Raw genomic sequence first — 14,545 nt, forward strand, 5'->3', positions numbered from 1 at the left:
CTTATTTAAGACAACTGCATTAAAAATGATTAAAAATGATCAAAGATTATCAACTTTTTAATTTGGCATATTTTTTCAAGTCTTAAGATAAGCATATTAAAGTATCAGTGAGATAGAGTTTCAAGAAATGTCATTAGTATCTAAAACAAATTGTTCCGCAAAGACACATTTTCCCTATGTCATATGGTCAAACAAAGTTTGGAAGCCATTTTGGACCTGCATATTAATGACTCAAGTCATGTGACATGGGATGTCATCACTCAGAGGACCCCTGAAGACCACCCAAGTTGAAGGTGAGTTTAAGATTTTGCTCCTGAATTTCAGTTATTTTCACCGTTTCCAGTGCGGTACCATGTGTCGCAGATTTGGGTGTCATATGGTCAAACGCCAAAAAAGGGAATAAATAGTTTAAATTTGGAAATATTATTGATTTACATGTGAAATATAAAGTATAAAAGCCAAGGTCAAGGATGAAGTTATAAGTAGGTGGCCAAGCAACTGCCTGTTATCAATGACAAAGCATGAAACTGTCATAAGGTCAAACAATAAATGTCATATGGACAAACGGTTTGACCTTATGACATGTTGTTGTACCATATGACACTGGGCATTTAACTGAATTATTTAGTTATTTCTTAATGGTTTTACTACATATATAGTTTGTACAACTAATATGAATTAATATTAATATATATAATATATTTCTGCCTATTTTTAACTTTTTTTTCACATTTTTACAGATGCCTCTTTCTAGTAAGGAGAGGTATGCACGTTTCCGTGCAAAGCTAATGGCAGATCCTGCTGCTAGAGAGGAAAACCTAGCCAGGAGGAGGGAAAGGTATAACTGTGAGAGTGTATGATGTCAGGAATGCCAGTATTGGCCAGTTATGTCTAGGGTTGGGTACCGAAATCCGGTACCAATATGGCACCGGTTCCTATATGACCGGTACCTACCGGACCGAAACGCAACGTTAATTTCGGTGCTTCCTTTCGGTGCCTGAGCTGATTGAAGTACTGCCACTGGTGGCCTAAAACGGACGATACAGCCAACATAAGCATCACATCACTGAGCTAGTTAACGTTACACTACTGATGACTCCGTCCTGACAGTAGGTCACGATAGCCTAACGTTTGTAACTACAGTAGCTAGCAAGCAATCAAACCTTTAACAGAGAAAAAGCGTAAAGGTAAACGGTCAAAAGTGTAGCTCATATTATGCACAAAAAAGTTCAAACAACGCGACGTGCAGTAAATGCATCAAAACAATTGCGTGCAAACACATACGATCTCATTAAACATCTTGCAACGCAAGATGTTTAATGAGATCTTTTTGAGATCTTTTTGAGATCTTTTTGAGATTTAATTTGTGTTGTCGAAGTCGCTTAAAGAGCTCCACAAGGAGTACAATGCAGAGGTAGGAGAGGGATGTGTAGTGTCTTACCGGCAGTTTGTTCGTCTCCGTCCATTTTATGTAACTGAGCCAAAGGCTAATGACAGAAACACATGTGCTTGCTTAGATCATGAAAATGTTAGCCTCCTACTGGAGAAACTACACCAGAGTGGCCTTGTAGCCAGTAAAAGTACCACTGAAGCACTTGGCAACATTGTGTGCGATATGAAAAGCCGGGAGTGTATGCATAGGCTGTGTACGAAGTGCTGCTACACTGAGATGGAGCCACTCCTACCAGATGAATCCGGCCAGGTGTCGTGGAGTCAGTGGCAGAGGGAGAAGGTCTGCACTGATGGAAAAACCTATTCACATTTTGTGAAGAAAACTCTGACTGGGACGTGGGCGGATCTCGTGAAGAGTTTCAATGAAAAACTTGACAGATTGGCCAAGCATCAGTATACGTGGATTCATCAGGTGGAGAAATGCAGAGAAGTCAAGAACAGTCTAAAACACCATGAGGCTGTAGTCCACATGGACTTTTCAGAGAACTACGCCTGTAAGCTGAATGTTGAGGTCCAGCACTTCCACTGGGGGGGGAGTCGAAAACAGGCCACTGTCCATACATGCATGGCTTACACGGAAGAGGGGTCACAAGCTTATGCCACAATATCTGACTCCTTAAGACATGACGAGCGGGCAGTATGGGCACATTTGAAGCCTGTGCTGGATGACATCCAACGCAATCCAAGAATCACCACTGTGCACTTCATGAGTGATGGCCCACTAACGCAATATAGGAATAGGAAAAATTTCTATCTGATGTGCACCTTGCCTTTTATTCGTGGCATTAAGGAGATGACATGGAACTTTTCAGAGAAGGCACATGGAAAGGGGGCGCCAGATGGTGTTGGTGGCTCAATAAAAAGGATTGCCGATGCATTTGTGCTTCAAGGAGGTGATATCCAACACCCTGAAGAATTGTTTTCCTTTCTGGAAAAGTCAAATTCGAGTGTCAAGTTCCATTGGGTATCAGAGGCTGACATCGCCAGGGTGGATGAGGCAGTGCCAGATGTTTTGCCAGTAGTCAGAGGCACTTTGGGTATTCATCAGGTGACAACAAACACCCCAGGCAAGATCTCCTGCAGAGAACTGTCCTGTTTTTGCCATCGTATGGGACTTTCCTGTGAATGTGAATCACCCTCAGTCCTAAATTATAATACTGAAAAAGCTGCACCCTCTGCCACCATTCCGACCCAAGATGACGTGGTTGGAAAGATGGTTATAGTGTCTTATGACAAAAAGCCTTTGTTGGGCAGGTACTGAAGGTCGTCGGAGAAGAAGTCGAGGTCTCCTGTATGCAGCAGTCTGGGACGAAGAATTGCTTTGTATGGCCCCAAATCCGAGATGTGGTGTTCTACTTCCAAACAGATGTCATTGCTGTCATCTCAGAACCAGAGCCATCAACCAGTCGAAGCTCAAGATTGTCACTTGAGGACTGGGAAAGATTCATATTGGTGTGAAAAGTTGAGCAATGACCAGCCCTTTGTGGTAGTTGTGTGTGTACGTGTCAGTGTGTGTGCGTGCATGTGAGTGCATGGGTGGGGGGCGGAGGATGTTTGTTTATATTAATGAAAGATAAAGTTACTGTTTCAACGATGTTACTGTAATGTTTTGTTAAACGTTTTTTTTGTAGCCAAGGGAAAATCACAAATCAGTTTGAGGAATCTATCGATATGAAACATGAGCTTTGATTGTATTGTTATATTGTGTTATTGTACATTTTATGATATTAGGTTGTTCATAACCTTTTGATGGCAGATATGAATGTAACTGTTCTTTTCTTTAACTGAGTAATGAATTTTTCACAATTTCTCAACTATTAATAAAAGGTTCACTTGTTCTTTGAAACTATTCTGAATTGACCTACATCAATTTAATACATTCAAAATGCAAAGAAACATTGACATTGCATGTCATACGGTCAAACAAAATATGTCATATGGTAAAACACTGAATTTTATAATAAATCAAATTAATAATTTGTTATTCTACATGGTTAATGAATGTAATGGAGGAGAGATAGTATGATATATAAATATATATAACCTTTGACCATTTTTGATGAATTTATAGCAAAAAAATAGAACAAATGTTAAAAGGTGAGACGCCGTAGTCATTAAAAAACTAAATATCTAGTATTTGTTGTGTAAGTGTTTATATTTTGAATTAGTTATAGAATACTAACATATCAACTATTACATTTTTGGTGTTTTTTAACTGTGACATGAATATCAAATTTTATTTATTTAAAAAAATAATAACGTTTCACCGTATGACATTTTCAAGGACTGTATACAATGAAACGCATTAAAATTCCATATATTGTTATTTTTAACAAAGGGCACTTATAAAAACTGAAAATATACATATAGATTTACACAAAAAAATCAATATTGGACTTCTCTTATCATTTTAATTTGTTTACTGTTTTGAAATTCTAAAACGTCACTGACCCACATAAACTATTTAGGCTACCATACGCACAGTGGTGTAAAGAAACTAAGTATGCAATGTTTGCCCCACTGTAATTAAGAGGTTAACCGTGTACTTGGACTTCTCTACATTAATTTAGTACCTTAAGTTGCTTTGCAGATTTGGATTCATGTTGTGAAATATGATCAACACTTAAATAAGACTTTAGTTACACCTGGAGGAAAAATTCACAACCTAACCTTTTGTTATTGAGTGTGTGAGCTGTTGGTGGTCCTAACAATCAGCTTTATAAGGTGGCAGTGTTTTGTTTACAGCTTGTTTCTGCTGTCCCCATGCAACCAATGACTATGTAAAGCCGGTTATATAACAGAAAGGTAGAAAAGAAAAACAATCACTGGGGTAATTAAAGGTCACACTTTATTCTTTATTCTTTATTAGTATCCCCATTAGCACTAGCATAAGCGTTGGCTATTCTTCCTGGTGTCCTCACACACACACAAAACAAACATTAAACAAAACTAAAACCACTAAGGCCAAGAATGATGGCCTGTTTCACAGATTCATGAACTACAGACATGTTATCTGTACATGTTCAGTATTAAAAGGAGGAATGCTATTTTATGCTACTAATAGACTCTGTGATACCCAAGTCTCTGTATTTCACATCCTTCCAATTGCAAACATATTCATTTTCCAGCTCATTTTAATAACATTAAATCTCTCAACAGCCTGTGTGTTGATATAAACAGTATAAATGAGCTGCTATTGAATTACATGGGGGAATGAATAGGTGAGTGTGTAGCATATGGTCTACCCTTCTGGTCAGCACTGTTTCAATTTGCTTTATGCGGTGTAAGTAAATGACATTTCAACAGGTTATTGCTGCTGATATATCACAGGACAGTTTACACCATACAGGGTCAATTACAGTTGTGTGTGTGTGTGTGTGTGTGTGTGTGTGTGTGTGTGTGTAGTGAGGTCTAGTTAGTGAAGTTTAATGTGTGCTCACTGCTGACTGCCGAGGCAGCAGGTTCCTCGTCACATGCTGTGAAATAGCTACTTGATGACCTACCTCAGTGGCGTCATGATCTGGAAACATTGTCTCTTCTATTGTCTTCATAAAACATTTGGAACAGCAATTAAATGCAACACGCGACTCTGTTTTTAGATTTCTTCTAAGGGTTTGGCAGTGTTAATGTCTGGTTGTCTGTGGAAACTCTTGTAAAGATGAACTCTAAGGATTAACAGAAGTCAAGATAAGATGTGAGTCAACTTAACATCTAAAGCAGTTTATTCTGAATCATTTACAGAAATGTGTTTTCCCTCTCAGGTTCAGACCTTGTTATAAAATGAGTCATATAGAGGTGTCATATGACAGGAAATATTTCTTAAAATATTTGACACTGTGATTTTTGATCGATACATTTGTCACTTGTTTTTTAGTTGCTCTAATATAATCTGTTGCTCACCAACATCATCAAATACATTATAAGGACAACATTGTTTACATTTAAATGTATTTAATTAATCTTTTATCAGCAAACAATACTTTGTTTTCATTGCTGTACCTGCCGCAATTGCTTTGTAAAGTATAATTTGTTCACTCTACAACCCTTTTAATATACACTTTAATATTTACTACATCAGTAATGTTAAAAAGGTAAAACACCATGAGGGATGTTCAAAGATTTTAGTGGGGGGAAAATCCAAACATAAAGCTGATTTAAAAAAGCTAACTTGCTCAGTACATCAGTGCTTTAACATTTAACATATCTGCAGACTAAACAAAGATTACAAAGTCGTTATAGTTCAATCTTGATAGTTCCCTGGGCAGTTTCTTTCTCCGCCCTATTTATATAACTCAATTCGTGCATGTATTTGATTTATTTTGGCTATTTCAGCGGTAGTAAAATAATCTCTATATTTAAATCTGTGAATGTGATTAAGAGGTGTGTTTGACCTGTTAATAAATAAAAAGACACAACTTAACCCCTCAACTTTAAACTTAGTTTCCCCTCTCACACGAAACCATAGGAGTCATCCCCATTTTGAAGTCTTCAGCAGCTGCGTCAGTCGAGTCAACATTATAATTCAGTGGTTATTTCAAACCTGTGTCAGTGTGTGCGTGTGAGGAAAAAACCCTAACATTTTCCTCTAAGTGTCGTCCATAGTCCATTAAGGAAAGGCTGTCTATGAAAGTGGGGAGATAATACTTTGTAAACTCTGCCCTCTTGTGGAAAATAATTGTTCTGCAGCTAGAAGAAGTGATTCCCCTACATCTATACCAAAACCAGCCTCACACATTGATTAGAAAGTCTTCAGATTAAAGGCAGACATTTACCTTTCCCAGTGTTGCATGTTACCTGACCATAATGTTAAGTGGTGGATGGGAAACAGACAGGGGCAATGGGGGAAAAGTGCCTCTTAGTGCCAAGGTGTGTATGAGAAAGTCAAACAGCTTTTCTATCATAACATTGTCAGCCAGCCGGCCCTCAGCAGCCAGCGTGTGATCAGGTCACGGGTGACCGAGCGCTCTGAAGACTAATGGTGTAATGATGGGATGAAAAGAGAGAGGCTGAAGAGAAGGTTGTGGGAATAAATGGATAGGAGATGGCTTGTTTACACAGAGAACATAAACTCATTATTGCTTTACAGTCAAAGGTAACGGGAACACCTGCTGAATAAGAAAAAGCTTTTGTTAACTAGACAGCATTTTAACTGCTGTAGTCTTCCTGGAGCTCTGGGCTTCTACACAAAACAGTTTTACCTTAGTGAAACGTTTATCTCCTACATAAAATTTGCTCTGATTTATAGTCAGTTGTTGAAAAAAAAACACCCTTGGCTTTGAGTTATACGTTTTATATGTATAATATGAAATCATTTTTACTAGTTTGCCGTGCTCAAACAAATCAGAATCAGATTGGTTGCAGTTTTAGACAAATGTAATGGCATACAATTGCCTTTACAGTGAGAGATGTTCAAAGCAACGTATCCATCACAATCTAAAATTGAAACATCTTTTAATTCAATGTTGTTCATGCTTCCTATAGCACAGCCACAATTCTTCAAGTCTTCTAATTAACTAGATTTCAAAAACACCCATAAAGTAAGTATATCCACCTTATCTTGTTATTTTGAAACTCAAGGATCAACTTTTGGTTTTACGACCATGTTTTTTTTAACGCTCACCTTGAAACTGAAATCCCCTCAGTCTGGCAACCATCCACGACCTGGAGTTTGAAGCTTGGTGTGATGTCTGACCTGGTGTGGGAATTGCGACACCTTCTTTGCATTAAAACCCAGGTGAGAACTGGCAGCTAGCTATATAAAGACACCCTGCATCCCACTGAGCAGCACTGACTGCAAGGTTACCATTTGGAACCTTGGACCATACCACGGACGAATCATTTCAAGCTGAATTTTTGTAACTTTTCTGTAACTTTTAAACAAATTGCAAAGTTTTATTTTGCAATCCATCTCTTTTTGTGTCAAAAAATGCCTTTTTTTATCAGCCTTGTCTTTTTGTCAAGTTGGACAGCTGTAGCGCTTACATTCCCTCACTATGCGTTTGACAACATTATTAAAGGGTCGAGAGTCGAATTTGAATCATCTGGCAGCGGACCGAATGAACCTGTCCGGGGAATAGTGAAGGTTGTGCAGCTGGACCCTCGTACCCTGGCCCAGTCAGGCTTCCTGAGAGCGGGAATCGCATCCAGAAGAGCCCCCTCCCTCAGCTCCAGACTGTCCTTCCCTGCTTTCCTGTCTCACGGCCGTCCAGGTCTTGCCCCAGCTTCCAAGACCTCAATGAGTCCGTTACACCTCCTGCAACCTAAAGGCCCCTCTCAGATGGAACTGAAGAAAAGACAAGGCCTGCAGATGTGGCAGAGAGCCATCCATAAAGGAGACAAGATAACTCTGCCATTCAACCTGAAGGACACCAAACAGACATGCACTGCAGTACCTTTCACTCAGGTAAGAAGTTTTTTAAAATCATGATTTACACCAGGATTTGATCTACCAAATAGATTTCAGTGCAAATGCAGAATAAAGAACCGTTTCACCCAGTAGAGTAGAATTTAGCGCTGTTATGAAGTGTTTATTTTTGAGTGGCATCGGGAGAGATTTCTGTTTGCTCATAAAGCTGATTATGGCTCTGGTGGAGGATTAGCTGTGATGGTGTGTAGATACATAAACACAAAGTGTTGATTTTTACACCCTCAGAGGTAAATTAACTCTGACAATATTGCCTAATCTTGCCACTCTCTGTGTTCCTCCCAGCGTGTGACAGCAGACGGGTGCGACACAGTAACGGTGCACAACAGGCTGTGTTTCGGCCAGTGCAGCTCGCTGTTCGTCCCGTCCGAAGGGGAGTTTGACGGGCAGGGAACTGCGACTGGTGGCCTACACCAACGGGCCCCCTGCTCCCGCTGCTCCCCGTCTAAAGTTCATAATGTGGCTGTGCCCCTGCGCTGTGGAGCCGAGGTCCGGCTGAAGCAGGTGATGGTGGTGGAGGAGTGCAAGTGTGAGACGGGCCGAGAGGAAAAAAGTGCAGAGGCTGCAGCTCTCGCACACCTGTAACTGCAATACTGTTGTTAGGATCACAGGATAGAGGGGCAGGTGAAGGTTTTCATTTGGATTGACACCTTTCTCTCCATCCAATCACTGCTAAGATATGGACTCTAACTATTTAGACTGCTGTAATGATTATTTACATATGTATATGTGTTTGTTAATGAGTCTGAATGTGTAATTCAGATAAATATATTCTGGTGTTTATTCCACCGCTGATAGATGACAAAGTGACCTATATTTTGGTCATGCAATTTCCTGTTGCAACAGATGGAGCTGTCCACACTGGACTTGTGTTATTGTTCAAAACGTGTTAGGATTAATCTAAACTGAAATATTGTGTTTTGTATACTTTTGTCATTAAAACGTCCTATTTGTCCACATTCCTTTTGCCTGGCCATGCTAATTAGCTTTTCACCAACACTAGTTAAATTTACAAGTGCTATTTAGTTTGCATGCAAAGCTCAAGTAAGAACATGAAGAGCATTTGTTGTTTTTTTCCCACTCACTCTCGTATTCAAGTGCTCAAGTGTGAGCTCCTATATTTTATTAAAAAGCTGTGTTCCACTGACTTTTAGCACATAGCACTTACATCTGAAAGCACCAAACTAGAGAGCAAACAAGCTATTGAGCACGGGTACTTAGCAGTAAGCAAACATAATTGTTTCAGCATGGAACCCTGAATTATGTATAGGAACCACCTATTCTCATGCCCAATCTCTTTTCAGCGTAGTTGTGGGAATTTGAACATCATTCACCACAGATGCACTTCAGCTAGTGGGCATGTGTGATTATGTGCGTATGTGCTTTTTTTTCAGTTAGGACCCATAAAACCTATTATTCATTTATATCCTGGCACCTGGGCTTGGTAAAGTGAACTCATCCCACACATCCCTACATACATTCCCAGAGGAGCCCAAAGAAGGGGGCTCTTTACCATGCCTTGGCATGTTGTCAAAATGACTGTTTAGATGGCCATTTGCATTCACGTGGGCTTTCTGAAAAAGTGAAAGCGTTCATTGCACTACGGGGGTGCATTGAGTCCCTTGGATTCCATTAGCATGTGATTAACATCTTGGGTTGATGGCTATATTTTCCAAGATTGATGGGACAAATATTTGCCCAGGTCTTAACTATGAAGAATTAGGGGCCACTTTTAATCAGGCACTTGTCTTTATCGAAATATGCATGATAGAGGCTGTGAGGCTTATACATCCATCTTGAGGATGATCAAATTCAGCTTCAACTGTCAGTCCTCATAGTATTCAAGGTTGTGAAATCTGAGTGAATTTGTATACATTCGATACAGCACTTAATATTTATAATAATATTCACTTCACTTTTGTGTGTGCGATGGTGCTCAGTCCTGAATCATGATCTGCATACCTATTCTTTCCGAAATGTACCACTCATCTTTAAATCTTTTGTCCATTTTTATTAAAAGAAACACAACAAAAAACAAAAGAGATAAATAAGAAAATGGGCATAGTGATGGGAGGGGAAGGGGTGGGGGGGGGGTTGTTGATTGAACAAACAAGGTGCACAAGAGAGTGCACCACTTAGCAAGACAGATGTCAGCCCCCTTTGCATTGTGGGATCCGGCGGAGCACTCCTGCGTCATTAAGGATGGCCTGGTTCCCATGGCGAGAGGAAAGGAAGGAGCGAAAGGAGGAGGGCCCGCTGCCAAGTTCAGCGCCTCGGGGATCAGATCAGCGTCACGGGGTGCTAAGTGGCCTAGTTAGCGCTTTAAAACGCACAATGAGCTGCCTGCTCTTTCTCTCTGTGTGTAGGCCTTTTAACTGTCAGACATGGAAATGGTTGGGAGGTGTGTGTGTGTGATGGAGGAGGGGGGTGCTCAAACTATATCATTTCAATCAAGGTGTATCAAGGGGAAAGGGAATTATAGATGGAGAATTTGAGACCTGCACGTTTAAATGAAAGTTTTACTTTGGATAGAGCTAATTATCCGTGTGAGGTGTGGGTGGTTTTTCGGTAGTTGGCTTGAAAACAAATATTCCCAGGTTACACTATTTTGATGCCATACATATTATACCCCTTATAGATTTCCTGGTTGTCTTTCTGTATCTAAAATTTGTGCATAGACCAAATGGTGCTAAGGTAACTAGCTGAATAGATCTTGGAGAGAAAGGTCCACCAGATTTTCCCCGGCCGTTTGAGGCTGTTCTTTCTAGTGCTTCACCACCATGTTAGATCGGACCAGACTGGACAACGGATCAGGCTCATAGATCTGGCATCAGCAAGTGAGAGCGAACAGGGGTCCATCATGCACTCCCAGGAGTGAAATTGGGATGATGATAGGGTACAATGGGAGAAATGTGGCAACCTGTTAAGTCATAGACCAGACAGAGTCTCCTCACCTAAATCCCCCTCGTGAAGGTTTAGTACTGTAGGTGTGGGCCCTAGGTGTGATGGTGTCTCGACCACAGCTAACATCTCCCGCCCCACTGATACGCCGTTACATGCTCACTCTGTGGTGTTAGTCTGGACCAGCTGGTCAGAGTTGGCTCTGCAGGAGATGGGGCCCCGGGCTAAGCCTGCCAGCCTTCTGCCTGGCTGCCAGCCCGCCTGCCAGGCTGTGTGCTGGGTGTGAGCAGGACAGAGAAAGGTGTAGCCTGCGGATGTGGACAACATCAAAGTTTGACATTGGATACAAATCCTACAGTGGTGTATGTGGTATACTACTACTAACCCTGCTCAAAGTTACACAATTAATGTTTAACATAAAAAGGATTTATGTCTTAAGGCGTTCTTAACACAATAGTCAAGTCCTAACAAGGAAATGATTTTGCTTTCAGCATTCATTCTCCCTGTTCAGACTGCTGATTGTGAGAACCTTTCTTAATGCAGAAGTGCCATGTAAATCTTTTTCAAAGGAAGGTTATATCTTAACTTAAACACTTTCGAAGTTGTACACTTGATATCATTTTAAATGAAAGCGTATTGGACCAGAATCTGTTAATGGACAGTATTAACAGAAACGGACTACAGAAAGTGTTACACCTTTTTACCTTTTGAGTATGCTTTGAGAAATAATACATGTTTGATTACATTTTCCGGTTCATGGTAATTAACTCTGTTGTTCTATACCCCGCAGAGACTAAAAGAGTTGTATTTTCCTTAATAAATAACAATGGTATTAATAAACGTAATTATAAAAAGTCAATTCAACTGTAATGTATGAAGTATATAATCATTTTTCCTGGTGTTTTTCCCCAAGGGAATGACTTGAATTTGCTTCTGTTAGTCAAGTAGTAGACTTACAGAAGACGGACCTTTTATTGCTGCACACCTACTTGCAGATAACACATTTTTATATGAATATTGATGCGTTCGTGTGTTTGTTTGCGTTGTGCGTCTGACTGTACTTGTGCTGATTGAAGCCTCGGTGTGGCAGCATTATGGTTGAGTGTTGAGCTGTCAGTCAACCCTCTGCTGGAGTGTGATGATGATCGCAATGTCGCTGTGGCAGGTGCGGTCCTGCATGCCATGCAGGTGATGTCTCTCATGCTCACTTAGCTAATGACTCCAATTAAAGTAATTAAGAGCTGGCACGCTGAAACCTGCTCAACCGCCTGCTGCCAAACCATCCATTCCCCTTCAACGCCGCCCACCTCGGCTAGTACCACTACATACAACCATCCGTCGGGCTGCTTTGCTCTCCTGCATTTTTCTTAATCTTTCTCTCATGGGCACCTCACCCTCTCCCAGCCACAGCCGTTCTGTGTGCCTCTGCTCCTGCTCTGGCCTTTAAAGAAACATGAAGTCTAAAATCAGCTAAACGCTCCACTCCAGAAGCACTTAAGAGACCCTCAGCTCAACTTATTGTCACAGAGACAGCTACGGAAGGGAGAGAGCGGAGGCCGGGTACGGCAGGAGAAAGAGAGGAATAAAAGAGGGAGAGGGGATGCAAGCCAGGTCCTAACGAGGGTAGAGATAATTGTTTTGTTTTGTTAGGGGCCCTTCTTCAGCGTGGAGGGAGTTGAAATGACACGCCACACATGGTTTTTGGATGAAGTGGGCAAAGGGAGAGGTGGAGAGTGATGAAAGTGAAGAGGAAGGGGCTGCAGCACAGAAAAAGTGGTCATACGTAGCACAGCTTTACAAAGAAAAAGGATCTAACATTGCAATCTTCTACATGTCCATTACTCTCACATATTCCAATGAAACTTTGATTATGGTCATGCATATTTTTGTCTCCAACTCACAGAACCTCTAGAAGATTTCAATGTCAAAATACACATTAATCACAGAGAAGTTCAATATCACAGTCCACAAATTCCAACAGTGGGAAAGATCGCAGCGGGCCAAGCTGGAGACAAAACTTTGGCTACCAGACCTGGTCCGATTTATCAAAATTTATGAAACGGCAAACATATGAATCTCTGGTGTCTTGATGTTCTTTCAACACTTGGATTCGCAGACTGATAGTCGATGTGCCTTGATTTGTAGCTGGCATGGCAGTGCAAACACTTTTCCAGAATCTGATTGCATATTCTTTGAGAAATAGACTTTGATGTGATCCCTGGATTTACTTCCCTGTTTTCCTCATGTGTCCGTTTACTCTGGCCCAAAACTTTTTATATTTTTCTTTATTGTTTGATCGGAAGCTAAAGGGAGAAGTGCTACAGTGGCTTGCTTTAAAACATTAAATATATATAACATTTCCTAAGGATAGGCTCGATACATTTTCTGTCCTTTACATAGTAACACATTGAGAAAGCATCACTGGTGACATTCAAGGAAGCAGACGCCTCGTGAATACCACCATCATCAAAATTACAGCTGAGCACACTTTGGTAATCTGGCGTCTAACGGCATCATCAAATTATCCTGGTGGACAGTCTCTTTGAGCCAGGCCTGCGAATCACCTCCAGAAGCCTGTCACCACTTCCATGAAGATAAATGATATCATTACACATTCACCATCATGCATTAGCTGATCTGGAATCCACTTTCTGCTCAAAAGTGAAAATGGCTATGGAATACACTCAGTCATCGGATAACACTGACAGAATCCATGACCAACATTTCTCACTTGTTTAGTTACGAAACTCATTAGGATGCTGCGGTGGACATCTCGAAACAAAACAATTTGGTCACTTCCTTTTCTTGAATTATAGGCATGAAGTCCGTTCTGTTTGATGAAAGGATCAATACCAATACAGGCGCAATTTATCCAACACATTGTGCCAGTGTCATAGATATCTGTCCACAAACACTCATCCTCGCAGTGGGCACAGGAGGAAGAGGAGCATGCCAGTGTGTGAGAGAAAAAGAGGAAGAGTGATTGAGAGAGAGACAGACAGACACGTAGGGGGTGGAGGTAGAAAGGGGAGAAGAAGGGGGGAGCAGTGCGCCAGTGTTCAGGAGAGATAGGCCAAGTGAGAAAGCGAGGCAGTGTGTGCATGTTTGAGTTTGTGTGGAGGGGTACAGAGGAGGGGTGCAGGTGGCATGGAGCTGGCGCCGGCCTGGCCCACTGTCCCCTGGCAGTGCCAGGCTCCATCTGTCATCAGCAGGAACATCTGCAGCCCAAGGTGCCCTTGTCACCCAGCGTTAGAGTAACGAGTTTGGCGTTTCCATTAGTCCAGGGCCCTCGCCCGCCTGGCCGACTCTAGCCAAAACCATGGCATTTTGGGTGTGAGCTTGTGTGCGTTTGCCTGTGAGTGAGTGTCTAGATATGAGACAGGGAGAGGGAGATGAGGGAGCGAGCTTTGGGTAACTGGATTTGTTGGTGTGCATGTATGTGTGTGTGTTTGTAGGGGTAGAGAGCGCCTAGCCAAAACAACATGGCAGTGCAGAGCGTTGACCCAGCTGGGCTGAGCCGGCATGTCGAGTCATGTCCCTTCCCGATGTGAGCGTGCCCAGTGCGCTGCCACCGCTGCCAGGCCCAATCTCTGGTCCCCTCTCCTCTCTCGCAATCTCGCACGCTCTCACTCATTCTCCCTCTCTCATCTTCCTGTCTTCCATCTGTCTGCCTCCCTCTTATCTGCCCTTTCTCCCTTACCTCTCCGTGCCCCTTGTAGTTTCCTCCCCCTGTACGCAGATTCCTCTCACACCCTGAGTCTCTACTAA

General features: G+C 41.6%; 1 protein-coding gene across 1 annotated transcript; it reads left to right on the forward strand.

The window, feature by feature from the left end:
- The first annotated feature begins 7,378 nt into the window (after positions 1-7,378).
- dand5 (DAN domain family, member 5) lies at positions 7,379-8,718 on the forward strand. The gene is made up of 2 exons (XM_063884725.1): positions 7,379-7,855; positions 8,162-8,718. Exons 1-2 carry the CDS (start codon positions 7,379-7,381, stop codon positions 8,459-8,461), a joined length of 777 nt encoding a protein of 258 aa, XP_063740795.1. The 3' UTR covers positions 8,462-8,718.
- Positions 8,719-14,545: the final 5,827 nt, after the last annotated feature.

Source organism: Eleginops maclovinus, chromosome 5 (genome assembly GCF_036324505.1).
Source record: "Eleginops maclovinus isolate JMC-PN-2008 ecotype Puerto Natales chromosome 5, JC_Emac_rtc_rv5, whole genome shotgun sequence".
Taxonomy (NCBI): Eukaryota; Metazoa; Chordata; class Actinopteri; order Perciformes; family Eleginopidae; genus Eleginops; species Eleginops maclovinus.

Excerpts from the sequence above, each read along its gene's own strand:
- dand5 (XM_063884725.1), top strand. The coding sequence starts at position 7,379 with ATGCCTTTTTTTATCAGCCTTGTCTTTTTGTCAAGTTGGACAGCTGTA. Across the intron at positions 7,856-8,161 it reads CTGCAGTACCTTTCACTCAG|CGTGTGACAGCAGACGGGTG; the intron begins GTAAGAAGTTTT and ends TGTTCCTCCCAG.